The sequence below is a fragment of the Bufo bufo genome, chromosome 6 (genome assembly GCF_905171765.1).
Source record: "Bufo bufo chromosome 6, aBufBuf1.1, whole genome shotgun sequence".
NCBI lineage: Eukaryota > Metazoa > Chordata > Amphibia > Anura > Bufonidae > Bufo > Bufo bufo.
In genome coordinates this window covers 38,238,052-38,257,133 of record NC_053394.1, presented here as the reverse complement: position 1 = coordinate 38,257,133, position 19,082 = coordinate 38,238,052, and the positions used below count along the sequence as shown (strand labels likewise).

The 19,082-nt window shown below is 44.3% G+C and overlaps 1 protein-coding gene across 2 annotated transcripts in view; it reads right to left on the bottom strand.

The window, feature by feature from the left end:
* Nucleotides 1–19,082, bottom strand: part of LOC121003105 (canalicular multispecific organic anion transporter 1-like) — a 56,960-nt gene that overhangs the window by 16,163 nt on the left and 21,715 nt on the right. For both annotated transcript variants that reach the window (XM_040434683.1, XM_040434684.1), the window contains 9 exons: nucleotides 6,011–6,178; nucleotides 5,609–5,792; nucleotides 4,391–4,520; nucleotides 4,147–4,264; nucleotides 2,884–3,103; nucleotides 2,357–2,511; nucleotides 1,085–1,240; nucleotides 427–626; nucleotides 221–347 (listed from right to left, as the gene is read on the bottom strand). In XM_040434683.1, the coding sequence (XP_040290617.1) occupies nucleotides 221–347; nucleotides 427–626; nucleotides 1,085–1,240; nucleotides 2,357–2,511; nucleotides 2,884–3,103; nucleotides 4,147–4,264; nucleotides 4,391–4,520; nucleotides 5,609–5,792; nucleotides 6,011–6,178 (1,458 nt within the window). The remainder of the gene's footprint in view (nucleotides 1–220; nucleotides 348–426; nucleotides 627–1,084; nucleotides 1,241–2,356; nucleotides 2,512–2,883; nucleotides 3,104–4,146; nucleotides 4,265–4,390; nucleotides 4,521–5,608; nucleotides 5,793–6,010; nucleotides 6,179–19,082) is intronic.

The following is a 19,082-nucleotide window of genomic DNA, read 5'->3' as shown; positions in this document are numbered from 1 at the left end:
AGACCTGTTCCACATTAGTTATGTTACCGTTACTAAAGAGTTAATAGAATACCGCCATAGCTGCGTAGCCATGCAGTGTCATAGTCATGCTGTGTGGCAATACCCTTACTGAAATGTTTGTGTTGTAACCCTTTAAAGAGTCACGCAGCAATAAGTAAAAGATTTGGCAACCTCAGCCAGTCCCACCACTTTACAATCTTTCTGGCTCACACTGACTCACATTGAGTGCTGACGAAATGGATAGTCCAACAGTCCCACCGTCTATTGTGCCACGGGCTAACACAGCGAAGAGAGCGGCAAAGAACACCGTCAGGTTCCCGACAAATTCAAGACGAATGGCCAGCCACCTGCAGACACATCGCATAATAGGGAGATTACTAGAGATTCCTCCAGATTATCAATTTGCGTACTCTATGGATTTCTTACCTGTTCGAGACAATCCAGGAGTAAACGCTCTTCTGGTTGATATCTAGGTTGTCTTCATTGTGCTGGATGAACCTCTGTTGATGTCTATAAGCCCGGATGACTGACAGACCAGAGACTGTCTCCCCAAAGTGAGAGTAGATGGGTGACCTGGTGACTGAATCCAGACGTCTCAGCTGACGTGAGGTGGTGACATAAAACCTCTACAGACAGAATGACAATTTAATTAAGGGTCATGTGAGAATAGGAGTAATCTGGGTAAACTGTAAAATACACATTGTTGGGCCAAATGCAGGGCTTCAGTGAGAGGTTATTGTGCATACCCACAACCACCACTAGGGGGAACTTAAGAGCTTACTGCATACTGTGTTATGGAGTTCAATGAATGAAGAGTATGCAGTAAGCTCTTCAGTTCCCTCTAGTGGTGCCTTCAGCCAGCCAGAACTTTACCATTTTACTCTGCGACTATCTAGGGGATTTGGAGCTCTGGATGAAAATAAATTAGTTATAGAACTCGTAATGAGAGTATTAAGCACTAAAACTAATTCATGAAACTATTTGACACAACTAGTAGGACACTGAACACAGTACCTAGTTGAACTGTGAAAATTGGACCTCAGTTACATACCATTGAGAGTGAGAAACAGAACAAAATGCTTACCTGGACAAAATAATAAAAAATGGCCAGTGGTATGATGACGGCGGCAAATATTGGTGTGGCCAAGCAGATAATAAGCAGGGTGAAGATCACTCCCAAGAAGCAATCAAGCCAGTTACGGAAAGACATGGGAATGGTTTCATCCACAGTGAAGATGTCCTACAGGCAAATAACATTGTGGTGAGATGATATTGTCCTTCAGTTTGGCAAGTTTTGTGGAGGATACCAGCCTGGTAACTTGAAGCTCCAGGACCCTAATGTAAAGTCATTGAACTGTCACCGTAGCTGCCACCCATTGGGTCATGTGCCATCATTATGGACAATGATCCAAAGGGTAAAGCTGTTTAAAACTTAAAAAAAAAAAAATGAATATCCTCTTGGTATCACTACTACCATAATACACTAAGGCTGAATATCAATGAAAACAGGGTGCACGGTGACACCCACCACCTTGCACAATTTTACAAACCACTTTGGTCCTAACCTTATCCTGTTGGTACTCGTATGCACTGGCGTAACTATAAGGGTCGCAGCGGTTGCAGTTGCGACCGGGCCACTAAGCCAGGGATGCAGTGCCTGCTATAAAGGGAATACTAGTTAGCGCTACCATAATGGAAGCACTCACTAGTTTGCAGGAGGGGGAGAAAAGTGCTGTACAGTATTTACTCCTCCTCCTGCTTGCTCTTCTCAGGGGGGTCTGGAGAGGTCTGACCGGGGGTCTGGAGAGGTCTGACCGGGGGTCTGGAGAGGTCTGGAGGTCTAATAGGGGTCAGATATGAGGGTCTGGAGGTTTGATATGGGGGTCTGGAGGTCTAATGGGGGTCTTATCTAAGGTCTGATATTGGGTCGGGGTCTTACATGGAGGTCTAATGGGGGTCTGATCTGAGGTTTAAAACTGGGGTCCTATATGGTGTCTGACAGAGGTCTAAAGGGGGTTTTGTCTGAGATGGGGGATCTCATTTAGGGTTTTATATGGGGGTGCCCGGGCCGCAGCCCGGGCACGGGTCACACACGTTCGTGTGAACTTGGCCTTATCCTGTGCTTCCTATCCCTATACTGCCCTTAAAACCTGCATCCTTATATGCAATGTTTCTGTTATTAATTTGTCAGGGGGCTTTTGGACGAGGTTCCAAACAAGCTAAGGCAATACCATAAAGGTCATGTGAAAACCCTGCTGACTAGTCCGAGAGGATTGTCACTACACTGTATCAAAGGACTTCCAACTTATATGTTACTTCTGGAACGGCTCTATCAACGAAAATGGATGGAACTGACCTTCGCAAACCTGTTGACAATGCGTCCAGTTGGAGTGGTGTCAAAGAACTGCATAGGAACGTGCAGGATATTTTGAAGTAATTGTGTATGGAGGAGCCGAGATGCACGTACTGTACCGGCAGCAACTAGAAAAGCACTGAGGAACACAAAAATACCTAAAAAAATACATATACCACCCATTAGTACCTACATAGCACAAAATATTACTACAGAGAGCCTGGACTAAGGATTGTCTCACTAGCGACAAACCCTTTTAGAAAGCAGCAATGATCAGGTTCTCAGCAGCTCCAACAAACAGCTGAATTTGCAGAGGATTGCAGTTGCCCTAAAAATGAATGACTGGTTATGTAATACATGGACGGATCAAGTCCACCATTGCAAGACATTTGCATTCTGCTTCTTAGAGGAGTCCGAGCAGGTACCCCTGTATGACGTCCATATGCACAGAAGATTCTTGAAGGATCAACCCTTTTAAACAGTGAGATTTTTACAAATAAAGAAAATGAAAAAAAAAAAAAAAACTTTACCTTGTGCCACCCCCAGGGCTCCATACACCCCGACCCGCATGTCTCTCTGTGAAGTTGGATAGCTCTGATTAAAATAAGTCACAGCGTCTGATGTCCAGTCACTGACCCAAATGTTCTGTCCAACAAAGGCCACGTTCTGTAAAATGTAGGTCCCCAATATCCAGGAAGAGTAAACCCATCCCACTGCATGAAGATACTTCAGATACAGCGAGAATTTCACCTGCAAAAAGATACAGTGGGTGAGATTTATCAAAGCTAGAGCGGGAGGAAATAAGCAGTAGTCGTCCACAGCAACCAGATTTTAAGTTTTAATCTGATTGGTTGGACTTTATCTTGGACACCACCAAAATATGATTAACAGTCCAATCACTGATAAGGAACAGGGGAATCACAAGTAATTTCCCGTTTACCTTACTCTTCAGTTGAAGCATCGGAGCACCAGGCGCCTCCTGCTGACACGTCTGGTTCTCTCACTTCCTGTCCAGACTCGACACACCGGAAAAGCCAGGAAAGACCCACACAGCCAATCACCAGCTTTAAAGGTGAACTACCAGTGATTGGGCCTCTCTTTGCATTTGTTATGTTGATCCAGAACAGGAAGTGAAGAGCAGCGCAAGAACGGCAACATCAGAAGATTGGTGAGGGTGATTGTCCATTCTTCTATAATTGAAAGCCTCTCTGAGCCCATTGCCACCGATTTTATTTGGCTGGAAAACCCCTGTAACTCTGTGGTCTCCATCTCTGATCCAACCTAGAGGTCCTGTGACTAGTAATCTGATGCTGCTCCACCACTGCAACCTCTTGCCACTTCTCTGCTGTTGATGTGCACCTTTCTGCCACACATAGTCCTCCTGTGCTCTTGGACATAAAAACCAAAAGACACAACGCCATCTAGCATCAGCACTACCATCCTGCTCTCTGTAAAACTTCCCCCAGCCGCCTCCCCCCAAGAACAAACCGTTGCACTGTACATTCTGCTACAAGGGAAGCACTGTTTGTGAGGCAGCACTCGGCTGGCAGTAGTATTTATTGGTGCACTGCTTGAACTACACTCTACTGGCAGCGTTTTTGGACAGCACTCTGCTGGCAGTGTTAATGAGGTTATGTGGTTGATCTGAGGCTGTGCCTGTACTTATGGCCAATGTATCTTCCAAACGTCGATTGATGTAGGCAAGCACCGTGTAACTGATAAGTAACAATACACAACAGATGTGAATGTTTATAACACAGGGGCAGCACAATACGGGTAAAGTCCATATGCACCTTTCCAGTCTCCACTGTCTCCTTTTCAATAAGCTGTTGTCCTTGTGCTATTTTCTTCTCATCTTCTCCCTTGTTCTTTGCTACGTCCCTCAGTGACCTCCTTAAAGTGCCATTCATACTGAAAGACAGGTAGTTACCAATATGCTAGAAATCAAAGTATAGATTAGATGTGGTGCTGAATACAGTAATATCTTACAATAACCATACCGTAAGTCGTTCTGTGTCCTAAATCAGCCAGACTCACCTGCCAAGTTTTCTCCTGTGTAGACTGTTCTCTCTCCTAAGTGTCCTCGTTACAGTATCTTGTGCTACTTCTGCAGCTTGATCTGTTGGATCTTCACCACCATCTTCTTCATCTTCCGCATTGAGAAGCACTGCAAAAGAATGAGAAAACCAGATTATGACCATGTAGGATGAGCAAGTATAACTTCAGCTTCATTATCCCTACTGCTCCCTGTGTATGCCTCCTGATATCCGTTCCAACCCCAGTTTATGGTCCGATGTAATCCTCTGTAAAATCAGACCATGTAGGAAATGAAAAATCACTTCTAAATCTGACTTTCTGGATTAGCTCTGTTGTTTGATACTTATGACTGGAAAAACTACCTAGTCATTCCCATAGACTTACATTTAAACTCTATACAAGTCTATGACAGACAGAAAGTATAAGAATGTTTCTGTTAGGCTGTGCTTCTCCACTCCACCCCTCCCACTAGAAGGTTCTAGTTTGGTTAGAAACTGTATAAAAGGAGAGCAGTCAGAGTCCCTAGTTGTCTGTAGACAGAGACCAGTTCTTAGTAAGACAGACTCTGCCAGACTGCACTAGTGACCAGAAGATGCTCAAATGGGGATACTCTGCCACAGACCGTGGATCACCAGACCTTTGGCCAGCGTACCAGCCCTCTGAGAGAGAAAGGGACAGTTAGCTCAGGCCTTTACTCAGCATGAAACCTTCTTCCCTGGAGAAGACTGGAGAGGCCAGCTCAGTGCATTGCCTGTATTGTTTTGCACTTGAATTCCTCCAGTAAAGAAGCACACTGGTTTACTAAAGACCCTGACTCTCTGGACTTATTTCCCATTGGGGTGCACCACGCCTTACCATCCCTTCCGGAGAGCAGCGACACATGGTGACACCTCGATGTCCGGACCCATTGTAGCATTGGGGCCACCCCAAACCCGGCCACTGCATGTGACATCAGCTATCTTGGGCACAGATTGACTGACTGGAGAATTAGTGGTTTGGAGCACTGCCCTCTGGGTGCTGGCAATAGATTTCTATAACTAATACTCAGCTGTTTTGCAACAGTTTTCCTGTTCTAGAGCAATCCCACCAAGGATGCGTGTAACCATGAAGTATACCACTTAAAGTAGCAGTAAGATTATTATGCCTCTATGTGACAAAAATAAATCCAGAAAGCTGCCAGCCACCCCTCGTTCCATACATGATTTAGATTGACTTTACCTGTAGGCTCTGAGTCCTTGGTATTGTCTTGCTTAGCATACGTCCTGAGGAACTCTGCAAAAGCCCCATTGTTTGCCAGTAATGTTTTATATGAGCCGGTCTCAGTAATGGCGCCATTCACTAACACCACAATCTCATCGGTGTGCTTCAGAAAGCTTACACCATGAGTGACCAGGATACGGGTCTGGGAAAAGAGGAGGCGCAATAAGCATAAAAACATACAAAATATAGAAAAATGTCAGAGGATTAAGCATAAGAATGAAGAAGAAAGAAGAATGATGAAGAAGCTTCTTTTTAATCTCACTGACCTCAATGAAGCACATCAGCTGATTCTTAAAGATTGACGTTTTCATTTGAATATTAGTTTATATCACAGAATAGAGCTGTATTAGTTCAGTTTACCTTGTTTTTTAGTAAACCATTGGGGCCAACCACCTTCTCGAATATGTGTTTCCCCACGTGAGCGTCAACAGCAGAGAGAGGGTCATCAAGGATGTAGATGTCCGTATTCTGATATACTGCCCGAGCCAGGCTCACCCGCTGCTTCTGTCCTCCACTCAGGTTTATTCCCTATAGGACATACATGGAAAAATGGTAATGGAATAGAAAAATATTGATCAAAACATGAAACTACCTGGGGGGGGGGGGGCAAAGCTTGGCAGCGGAGCAGGACACACATGTCTGTGTGAGCTCTGCAAGGGGCTAAGTGGAAGCGAGCTTCAAACGCTTTATTTCTGAAAGCAAAATGGGCAAAACCATTAGAGTCCAGAGACACCCCAGAACTTCAGAGGACAAACTATAACCATGGAGAAATTTAAGAAATGGACAAATTTGTTAAAAAGAGAACCCTGGTCGTGAAGACGGGAAACAAGATGGCGCCGGGTAGAGAATCCTCGATGCGAACAGAACAAACAGAGTATTCTGCAGACTCAGACGGAGACCACGATAGTGACGCAGAATCACATCAAAGCCTCCCAGTATCCAGAGCCTTCATAAGAGACGTTTTAGGTGAAGCATTAGCCCCTTTGAAACAAGACCTACAGGACAGGATCTTAAACAGGTTGGTGAAAGGGTGGAATCACTTGAGGCGGGCCACGAGGCGGTAGTTTTATTCAACACAGCAGTCTCACACAGCTTAGACCATGCACAAGCCCACATAAATCTTCTATATAACCTCATTGAGGATCAAGATGATCGCGGGCGGAGAAATAATCTAAGCATTAAGGACCTTCCGGAGTCCATACTACCAGACTCCATTATGGCGTCGGTCCTGGAGTTATTTGCCGCACTACAAGGCACTGAGGCGCCAGACGATCTTACCATGGACCAGGCCCACAGGGCGCTACGCCCGCTACCTAAACCGCAGGAGCCGCCTAGAGACGTTATTTGTAGAACGGTCAGCTTCTAGACCAAAGAGAAATTACTGAAAGTAGCTAGAGACAAACAGCCCTACTTTTTCTGGGACTACCATCTCTCTGTACCAAGATCTATCACCCATGACTCTGCAAAAATGCAGGGCTCTGAAGCCTCTCTTGGAAGTACTGAGACAAACCCATAACTTACCGCTGGCTTTATCCTTTTGGACTGCTCATAAATGCCCCTGGACGCAAAACGGTGGCCCGGTCCCCAGCTGATCTACCACGAGTTTATAATACCCGGGATGTCGCGGCTCTGGACTGGAACAATGTGAAGAACCTCACAGACCTGTCGGCTATACCTGTGATTCCTGCCTGGACACCCAGTACCACTTCGAAATCTCAGCACCAGAAAAGGAAATTGGAAAAGATGACACCACGGAGACTACATACTGAACCTGAGTGATATGTTCCTATCTTTTTGTTCTATACCTCCATCTCTGTCTATCTTTTATTTTATTTTCCTTACTGCGGCTACAAAAAGAGGCCTTTCAAGAACCCTGAAGTCCAGAAGTGGCCCCTATAGGGCCATTATTTGTGATTGGGTCGCATCTTTAGTTTAATTATACCTTTATCCTGGTATGTTAAATGACTATACCAAGCTCTTAGGCCCTAGAGATGTGAGAATTTCACCCCATTTTGTTTCTATATGCTCGCTTCCCACTAGATACGCCACACTTTTGTACAATAACTACATCTTTTGCCATAGAGATAATGCTTTTCTCATATACAGATGTTCAACTTTATCTGTTTACTTGTTTGACACCCTATATGTTTTTTGCTCCCTTTACATCCCTCCCTTTTTTTTCACCCGGCTGTTTCCCAATTTTGCGGAGATAACAAGCAGTTTCACGTGTCTTGTTCTGGTCTCCCATGGCTGCTATCAAGGTGTGTTCCTTTAATGTAAGAGGGCTGAAAGCACCAACCAAGCGAAGCCAAATATGTCACCAATTGCGCAAGCTTTAGAGCTGGTCATGTACCGCGTCTGACCCATCTCATGTACAATCAATGGTTCCACAGTACGTCACCCTCCTCTGCATCTAGAGGAGTATCTATGGCTTTACATAAGAACTTTTCCGCTGGAGGTGCGTTTGACTCTTGCAGACCCAGAAGAGAGAGATCTCTTTATAAAGGGGATAAAAGGGAGACAGACTTTCACCTATGGTAATATTTACGCCCTCAAAACCTCCCAATCTTCGTGGATCTGTAGTACACTTAGCTTGTTTTGAGAGTTTGCTGAGGGGGTGGTAGGAGGAGATCTAAACTTAACCCTGGACCCCCTTTTAGATGCCTCTACTGGCGCCTCGGCTATCTCTCGCCTTGCTCAGAGACGGGTTAAGACTTCTATAGCATCTCTGGGCCTCAGACATCTGGAGAGCCCCCCACCCCACTAGTAAGGACTACACCTTTTACTCCGTGGCACATCGCTCATACCAGCACCTAGACTATTTATTTGTACCATATCAATTACTAACTTCATGTACAGGTGCCAACATTGGCAGCTTACTGCTTTTGGACCAAGCTCCAGTGTTTCTAGACCTCACACCTAAACAATTTCAGACACCCATGAGCAACTCGAGGCTGAATGAGACATTACTAGACATAGTAACATAGTTTATAAGGCTGGAAAAAGACATTTGTCCATCCAGTTCGGCCGGTTATCCTGCAAGTTGATCCAGAGGAAGGCAAAATAAAACCCCATGAGGTAGAAACCGATTTTCCCCACTTAAGGGGAAAAAAAAATTCTTCCCGACTCCAGTCAGGCAATCAGAATAACTCCCTGGATCAACGACGCCTCTCTAATAGCTATAGCCTGCAATATTATTACACTCCAGAAATACATCCAGGCCCCTCTTGAACTCTTTTAGTGAACTCACCATCACCACCTCCTCAGGCAGAAAGTTTAATAGTCTCACTGCTTTTACCGTAAAGAATCCTTTTCTATGTTTGTGTACAAACCTTCTTTCCTCCACACACAGAGGGTGTCCCCTCGTCACAGTCAGTCCCGGGGTTAAATAGATGAGTGGAGAGATCTCTGTACTGACCCCTGATATATTTATACATAGTTATTAGATCTCCCCTCAGTCATCTTTTTTCTAAAGTGAATAACAGGAGCCCAGAACTGTACACAGTACTCCATGTGTGGTCTGACTAGTGATTTGCAAAGTGGTAGGACTATGTTCTCATCACGGGCATCTGTGCCCCTTTTGATGCAACTCATTATCTTATTGGCCTTGGCAGCAGTTGCCTGACACTGGTTTCTACAGCTTCGTTTGCTGTTCACTAAACTTCCTAGGTCCTTTTCCATGTCAGTGTTACCGAGTGTTTTACCATTTAGTATGTACGGGTGACTTGCATTATTCTTTTCCATGTGCATTACCTTACATTTGTCAGTGTTAAACCTCATCTGCCACCTCTCTGCCCAAGCCTCCAATCTATCCAGATCCTTCTGTAGCAGTATATTATCCTCTGTAGTGTATATATACACAGTATACTGTCCTCTTCCGTGTTAATTACTTTACACAGTTTAGTGTCATCTGCGAAAATTGATATTTTACTATGCAAGCCTTCTACAAGATCATTAATATATTGAAGAGAATAGGGCCTAATACTGACCCCTGAGGTACTCCACTAGTTAGTGACCCAATCTGAGTGTGTACCATTAATAACCACCCTCTGTTTTCTATCACTGAGCCAGTTACTTACCCACATACAGACATTTTCTCCCAGTCCAAGCACTCTCATGTTATATACTAACTTTTTATGTGGTACAGTGTTAAATGCTTTGGAGAAGTCCAGATATACGACATCCATTGATTCGCCGCTGTCAAGTCTAGAACTTACCTCCTAATAGAAACTGACTAAATTAGTTTGACATGACCGATCCCTCACAAAGCCATGCTGATATGGCATTATTTGCTTATTTTCATTGAGGTAATCCAAGATAGCATCTCTTAGAAAACCTTTAAACGGTTTTCCCACTACAAATGTTAAACTTAACGGCCTATAGCTTCCAGGCTCTGTTTTTGGACCCTTTTTGAATATTGGCATCACATTTGCTATGCGCCAATCCAGTGGAACACTCCCTGTCAGTATAGGGTCCGTAAATATCAGGGTCTGGCTATGACAATACTTAATTCTCTTAGGATAAGGGGTTGTATGCCATCTGGTCCTGGCGATTTGTCTATTTTAATCTTTTTAAGACACCGCTGTAGTTCTTCCTGGGTCAGACAGGGCACTTTTAATGGGCAATTTACTTTTACATTCTGCATTTCATCTGACAGTTTATTTTCTTCAGTGAATACAGTAAAAAAAAATATTTTATAGCTTTGCTTTCTCCTCATCGCTCTCTGCAACTCCCCCCCCTCATTACTCTGTAAAGTGCCGACGCCTTCAGATTTATATTTTTTACAATTTATATAATTGAAGAACATTTTAGGGTTTGTTTTACTCTCTTTGGCAATTAATCTCTCGGTCTCTAGTTTGGCTGCTTTTATTTAGTTTTTACATATTCTATTTTTTTCCTCATAGTTTTTCAGTGCTTCCGTGCTACCCTCCTGTTTTAGTGATTTAAATGCTTTCTTTTTGTCATTTATTGCTTTCTTTACAGTTCTATTTATCCACATTGTTTTTTTCTTGTTCCTTAACCTTTTATTCCCATAAAGTATGTACCTCTCACAATTAGATTTTAGGATGCTTTTAAAAATATCCCATTTTGTGGCTGTATTTTTATATTTTTGAGGACTTTGTCCCAGTTAGTTAGGCCTATGGCCTCTCTTAGTTGGCTAAATTTAGCTTTTTTGAAGTTTGGCATTTTTGTTCCACCCTGTAGAAACGCTCTTTTGACTGAGAATTGGAAGGTTATTACTTTATAGTCACTATTTCCCAGGTGTCCCCCAACCTGCACATCTGTTGTTCTGTCAGGTCTATTGGTTAATACTAAGTCCAGTATGGCCAGTCCCTCTAGTCGGGTCCTGAACCAGTTGGAGAAGGTAATTGTCTTTGGTTATTTCCAAGAACCTGTTTCCTTTATGAGATATAAAGGTTTCAGTTTCCCAGTCTATATCTGGGTAGTTGAAGTCCCCCATAATAACAACCTCATTATGATTTGCCGCTTCGTCTATCTCGTTTAGTAGTAGATTTTCTGTGGACTCTGGTATACTAGATGGTTTATAATAAACTCCTGTTAGTATGTTATTATTGTTTTTGCCTCCATGTATTTCTACCCACAGTCACTCCACATGTTCATGACCCTCACTTATATCTTCTCCAGTTTTGGCAATCCTTTCTAAACAGACTGTAACCCTGTACATTAACTGCCCAGTCATAGCTATCATCTAGCCATGTTTTCGTTATTCTCACTATGTCATAGTCCTCCTCACACATCACTAATTCCAATTCCAGTTCCCCAGTTTTATTAGTCAGGCTTCTGGCATTAGTTTACATAATTAAGAGGTTTATGTATATTTTTTACCCTACACCTTTCCTTCTGAACTGTTTTAGTCCCTCCTTCCATTCCTCCCTGAGCCCTATTACCTTGCCCCCGGTCTCTATCTGCATTATCTTTCCATTCTATAACGTAATTACCCTCCCCCAGTCCCTAGTTTAAACACTCCTCCAACCTTCTAGCCATCTTTTCCCCCAATACAGCTGACCCTTCCCAATTGAGGTGCAGCCCATTCCTACGGAGCCTGTAGCCGACAGAAAAGTGGGCCCAGTTCTCCAGGAACCCTTCCTACACCAGTTCTTGAGCCACTTGTTAACTTCCCTAATCTCCCTCTGCCTTTCTTGTGTGGCTCGTCTAACTTTGTCATTGGTTCCTATATGGACCATGACTGCTGGATCTTCTCCAGCCCCTCCCAGCAATCTGTCAACCCGATCCACGATGTGTCGAACTCAAGCACCAGGAAGACAACACACCGTTCGACGATCCCGGTCTTTGTGACAGATCGCCCTATCTGTACCCCTAATAATGGAGTCTCCCACTACCAGCACCTGTCTGGCCTGCCCTGCTCTCCTGCTTACTGGAGCCAACATTTCCCTGATTGGCAGAGGAAGTGTCCGGCTGCAGCAGTGCTCTCCCTGAACTGACATTCCCCTCATCTGCCAACCATGCAAACTTGTTGCGGAGTGTCAGATCAGGGCTAGACTCCCTGGCACTCTTCCCTCTACCCCGCTTTCTAACTGTTACCCAGCTAGCTACCTCACTTTCATGAGCCTCCTCGCTACCACCCTTCCCCACATCTAGCCCAGAGAGTGCTTGCTCAGTGAGCAGCAAGCTCTTTTCCATATTGTCAATGCCTCTCAGTGTTGAAATTCGCCCGTTTAGATACTCGATGTGCGATTCCAAACGGGCAATTTGCTCACATTTTGAACAAAGATATGCACCCTCAAACATACTAAATGGGGATTATGCAAGAAAAGAGAAAAATACGATATGGTGAAGTGATAAGTAAATAACTTACTGTAGTCCCTGAATCTGAAGTCACGTAATCTAAAGTCACACACTTAAGAGAAACACACGAACGCTCACAAACTTGCGTTGTTTGTCAGCTTGTATAATTGCAGCTCTCAAACCAGATAGCTTTTTTCCCCCCTCTGGGTTCAAAGGGGAACATGTAAAAAAAAACTGTCCGGTCTGCTGGAGGAGTACTTTAAACTTAACTCCACACCGGGGGCTACTGCTGGCCTGGCCTGGGAGGCCCACAAAGCTGTAATAAGGGTCCACCTGATATCTCTAGGAGCTTATCTTAAAAGGAAAAGTGAACAAAAAGTGTCTGAGTTATACAAACAAATGCAGGAAATGGAGTTAATCCATAAAAAACATCTGTGACGCTATCTTTGAGTAGTTAAATCATCTGCGATCCACCCTTAAAAACTTACTGAATGCACGCTATGGTCAAACTAGATCTCTCGGCAAGATTTAAATATTATGCCCATGGCAACAAAGCCTCTAAATTCATGCTATCCCAGATCAAAAAGAGGAAATCCCGTGCCTACATACAGTTGGTCAAAAATGCGTCCCCTACTCTTTTCATGACAACAGAGGAAATAGCCCTTCGCTTTAGAGAGAGTTCTACCAAGCCATATATATTAGGCAGCCCTCTTCCCAACAAGCAGAAAAGGACAGGGTGTAGGAGACTCATGGCTGTCAACTTTGAGCCTACCTTCTCTCTCCGGGGTCCAAGCAAAGTCCTTAGTACGTCAATTTACTATGCAAGAGCTAGAGTTGGTACTCAAATCTACCCCTTTACATAAAAGCCCAGATGGCCTACCGTTGCTTTATTACTGTACTTTTCGATCTTCACTGCTCCCTAGATTTCTAGATATTTGTAATAAGGTATTAAATGGAGATGGCTTACCCACTCAGATGTTAATGGCCCATATCACTATTATACCCAAAGAGAAAGATACCACAGTATGCACTAGTTATAGGCCCATTTCTTTACTGAACACCGATCAGAAATGATTTGCTAAAATGATAGCTACGAGATTGAAAGATCTATTTCCCCGTATTATTAATAGCAAACAGCTGGGCTTTGTAACTGGGAGGGAGGGAAAAATGACCACCAACAGTTTGGAACATATCATTAGATATGCCTCTCGGCGATCTGTGCCATTAGTTCTCCTTGGCACGGACGCCAAAAAGGTGTTCGATTGCATAGATTGGACTTTCATGAAAAGAGTTTTACACAGGTTTGGGGTCCCTGACCAATTTATCTCTGCCATGGCAATGTATAAAGACCCATCTGCTAAAGTCATGGTAAACGGCTCTTTTTCACCTCCATTCAACATAACCAATGGAACCCATCAGGGTTGCCCCCTTTCTCCTTTACTATTTGTCTTGACTGAAGTGCCTATTTCAAGCCATTAGACAAGATGACAGAATCCAGGGGATTCACCTTCAAGGGGTCCACCATCAGCTGGCAGCTTTTGCGGACGACCTGCTGGTGTTTATCACGAACCCTGACAGTGCTTTTCCAGTGATTCAAACATTGTTTAATCGCTTCGGGCAGTTGTCTAATTTTTTGGTCAATCCCTCTAAGTCACAAGTGTTGAATGTAACACTAGACTTGCACAAGCAGAAGACCCTGGAACTCCTTACCAACGGTCAAACACAACTATTAAAATTCCTGGGAGTTCATATTACCTCTGACCCCTTAAACCTCTACAAAGAAAACTTTCAGAGCTTTCCACAAAATCTTAAAACCTTGTTAGACTCATGGAAAATCCCATTCACCTCATGGTTCGGTAGGCACTCTAGTCAAGACTGTAATTTTACCCAAAGTGCTCTATCATTTACAAACCCTTCCTATCCCCCTTCCACACAATTCTTTACACAACTAAGGTCCATTCTAGCAGTCTTTCTTTGGGGTAAAAAGAGACCTAGACTTAAATATTCTTATACTACCCAACCGAGAAGACAAGGCGGCATGGGGATGCCAGACTTTATGTACTATAAGGCTGTACAAAGTATGCGCTGTATGGAATGGCTTAGGCCACAAAAGGATTGCTTAGATATCCAAGCTGAATCCACCTTTCCCCCGGTTCCTTTAAGGACTCTACTGCTCTTAGACTGTAAAAATGTACAGATAGATATTTCAAACCCTATCACACGGAATACGATTAAGTTGTGGAAATCTAGTCTAGGCCCATTGTTACTGTCTTCCCCCCTCTCTCCCTTAATACAGATTAGAGATGTGCTTTGGGATTCATCTCCATATTTCAGGCCCACCCTAACAGACATAAGTAAAAAACAACAACACAATTCCATTGATTGACTTAGCTGATCCCCAGGGAGGTCTGAAAGGGGATTCGGAATCTCATGACCATATATACTCTTTGACTATGTTCCATCATTTACACATCAAACATTACCTCAACAATTTCCTCCCCTTTTCCTGGAAGGACCCTAGCATGTTTGAAAAAGAAGTTCTCTTGACCTGAGAACCCACTAAGAAAATGACCAACCTATACACTAGTTTGGTTTCCCAGGCCAGGCCGGCAACCTTTGAATATGTTAAAAAATGGGACGATGATCTACAAGTATCACCCAAACAAAGCCCTCCAGCGTGGTCTCACTTTGACCTCCAGAATCTCAACATGTATCAGATTGCAGGAGAATTATTATAAGGTCCTTACTCACTGGTATTACACCCCTGAGACCCTACACAAGATCTACCCAGAGGTCAGTCAGTTGTGTTGGAGATGTGAGACGGAGATAGGCTACTATATACATATTTGGTGGAGCTGTCGAGCTATCCACCCCTTCTGGAAAGAGGTGTGTCAGGTCCTCTCCCGTGTCTGCGAGGTCACGATCACCCCTTCACCACAATTGTGCCTATTAAGTTTAACTGATCAAATCAAATGCCCAGTCCATACTAAAATACTGTTAACACAACTTCTGGCAGTAGCTAGAATCCTTATTGCTTCGCACTGGTGGAAAGATTTTACCCCCCATTGGCCAATTGGCTAGCAAAATGTGACGACATCTACCGGTTGGAACAGATTGCAGGATGGGAGACCAGACGTACAGCCAAATTCACAAGGATATGGAGATCATGGCGTGAGTTTTGTGGTTTTCCTTCTTGATGTTGATTGTGTTTTAGCTTTAGAGAAGTCTTCTCTGCAACTTGGGATTACCCCCACCTTACTATACTACCCCCCCATCCTTCCCTTCCCTCTCCCACTTTGTATACGTTTGTTCATGCGCATATTTTATATGCTAACTCGACACTATGTTAAAATGGCACTTGATTTCCGGTTTCGTAATGTAATGTCATATATAAGTGCTTTCAATAAAAATATGTTTTAAAATTAAAACCTGAAACTACCTGAGGTCTGAGCCTTTTTTTACCTCCTCTATGGTGTCCATAGGTCCTCATAGGGAACATTGAAAGAGTTTGCCCCGGCAATAAAATAAATTAGTGCCCAAGGTCCATTGACTGAGGTAGGCCGTGTAGAAGTATCTACTAGTGTTCTGTGTGGCAGCGACAGCTGCAGTTACTGTGAGCCCAGGTGTTTAGCTCAGAGGAGCTCTGGAGGATGTGGGTGTAGCCAGCAGGGTGTCAGAAGCAGTGGTGGGGTGAGCGGTCCTGTGCTTAAGAGGGTTTTCTGGCATTCTTATGGTTTTTAAAGGATATGCTCATTTAGTTGCTTACCTCATGTACTGTACATCTCCCCCATTTTTATTTTTTTTCCAATTTGGACTGACACGTTTTCACCAAGCAAACCAATCGCTCCGATTTGTTTCTGCTCTGTATGTAGCATTTCCTGTTGCCACATCCAACCAAACCCATCCTTCCTCTCACCCAGCTAGTTACATAGACACTCCCCCATCACTGCCCCAACCATGGACGTAACATGACAGGAAATGAGAGAGCTGGATGGACATGGCCATGTGACCACAGCCCAGAACGGGAGATAGGAGCAATAAAAGGTAAAAGAAATACAACAACCTCCATAAATGATTATTTTAAAAGGATGTTGATGTAAACTTGAAAACCTCTTTCAAACTGAGAGCAGCCGATTGTGGGTTGGCGAGATAGCTACAGCGAGGTCTTTATGTTCTGCAGGCCTTGGATGTGGCCTGGTGATCAAGTTCTGAACTAGACTGGGGTGAGTGAAATAGTCAGTTGAAGGGGAGGAGTGGTGAAGTGAGATTCTGTGAAAGTCACGACCAAATAGAAAGGCTTCCCCAGCGAGTGAGTGTGGAGCGGACTTTAAGAGTAGGATGAGTGAGATTGCCTTCCGGTGATTCTTAGCAGAAATTAGCCTAGCCTAATTGCCTGAAACAGTACTCACTATGAATGCAGCGGTCCGACCGGCGCGTGACATCACTTAGTCAGTCACGCTCCTCCCACTTTATTAATGAAGCAGGAGCGCGACTGACGTCACGCGCCGGCCGGACCGCTGCATTCATAGAGTGAGTTCTGTTTCTTGCGATTAGGCTAGTTTATCAAAGGAGAGCGATTGCTTCAGCATTAAAGAAATAGACTTTACATACAAAGAGACTGCTGTGCGCGGGGCCTGGTGTAATACAGTGACTGCACCGGGCCCCGCCGCGAGTTGCCAGCCTCCATACCCTCCTCCCACCCCGCATAACTGTAACTGATGTATCGCCGGCCACGTTGTGCAGCATACCGGCCCGCGATACATCAGTGTCAGCCATGTAAAAATTACACCATCGCTTTATATGACGCACTGCCATTTCCCCCCCTACTTTTGGGGGGAAAAGTGCATCTTATAAAGCGAAAAATACGGTATATATATTTTTTTTTCTTCAAATTCTGCATAATATATCTTTCTTACATCAAGAAGAATGGTATAGCCCATGTGCAGTATCCCAGACCCGAAGGTATCTGAAAAGTTTGGTTTGTTATCTAATGTTATGTTGTGTTTGCACTGTACACCAGCAGGTTAGGTATGGTTGGCATCAGAAATGGAGCAAACCACCTGATTTCTTCCCTCTTGGTAGGACTGGGAGGAGTGAGGAAGCACGTCCTATTCCTCCTGCCAGGGGCGTAGCCATAGGGGGTGCAGAGGTAGCAGTTGCTACCAGGCCCAGGAGCCTGAGGGGGCCCAAAGACCCCTGTGCCACATAAGAAAACACCAGTATTATAAAAAGTGCATGCTGGTCAAGTTACACCTCTGAGTTAGGTCAAGAATTTGGCATGGGGGGTGCAGTTTAAATTTTTGCCTCAGGCAGCATGAAGGCTATGTCCTTCCCTGCCCCAGACACAAAGCATTGATGGAAGAGGGGCCCAAGCTGAACTCTTGCATCAGGGCCCATGAGCCTTTAGCTACGCCCCTGCCTCCTTCTCTTAGGTCCTTAGGCCAGTTTCACACTAGCAATAAAATACTGAGACAGAGGAACAGCCTCCCAGAGTTCATCATATCCGGAAAGGGGCTGGAGCACCTCCAGGCCTTATTGACTATAACGGGACCCGGTAGGGATCCAGCCTGTTTCCAGCATTAGTGCCGGGATTCAGCCTGACAAAAAACGATTCTTTCAGCTGTTTTTTGTACAGCTGAATCCCTGCACTAAGTTAATTGGCTCTGTCAGGAAAAGGCAGTATCTGGCTATGCCAGATACAGTGAACTCCGACATGCTGTTCCTCTGCTGGAATATTTTAATGCTAGTGTGAAACTAGCCTTAGGGACCAGAGAACCAACTTATCTGTGAGTGACAGCAGAGTGACCAGCAACCATAGCCATCCAGAACCTGCTGCAGGTGAGGGACTATGGCTCAGACACCCATAACCTAGATCGCATCCAGGTCATCCCAGCACAAAGCCTACATTTTACAGTGGACATCTACAGCCAAAAGTGCCAGCTTACAGATGTTAGTCTGAAGTTCAGAAGAGAGACATCAGCAAGATAGCATACCAGAGGTGTCATCATCTGTTCCTATGCCAGCAAACATACCTTATCTGGGGAGAGGAACTGCACTGTATACAAACTACCGCTGCATGTACTACAACTTCTATTTTGCACTTAGTAAAGAGAGACTGTTATTCTATTATTCCTTAAAGCACCTTTTCACTGTACTGATTCCAAGTGAGAAACAGTGTGTGAGTGTACACCAAGACATCATCTCATCAGGGCCACATGTATCAGTCCTGTGTAATGTATCCACAGCCTAAATCAGGGATTGGCAAACTGCGGCTCTCCAGCTATTGTAAAACTACAATTCCCACCATGCTCTGCTGTAGGCTGATGGCTGTAAGCAGTCTTTGCATGCTGGGAGTTGTAGTTTTGCAACAGCTGGAGAGCCGCAGTTTGCCAATCCCTGGCCTAAATGAAACATGGCATCAGTCATGTGACATCCTACACATCATGTAATCTCTGACATTGAGTAAGCAGCAGTGTTACAAGCCATTCATGTGCTGGGTCAGCACACAGGATGCATCCATGTGATAATTAAATAGGACTAGTGGTGGAATCATGATTTTTATTGTGGTTACTACTGTAACTACTTGACTGTGTGTATTTGCATGGCATCTTGTCTTTAGATGATGTTGTAAAATGGCCGCCTGTCTCTAGGTGTTGTCATGTTG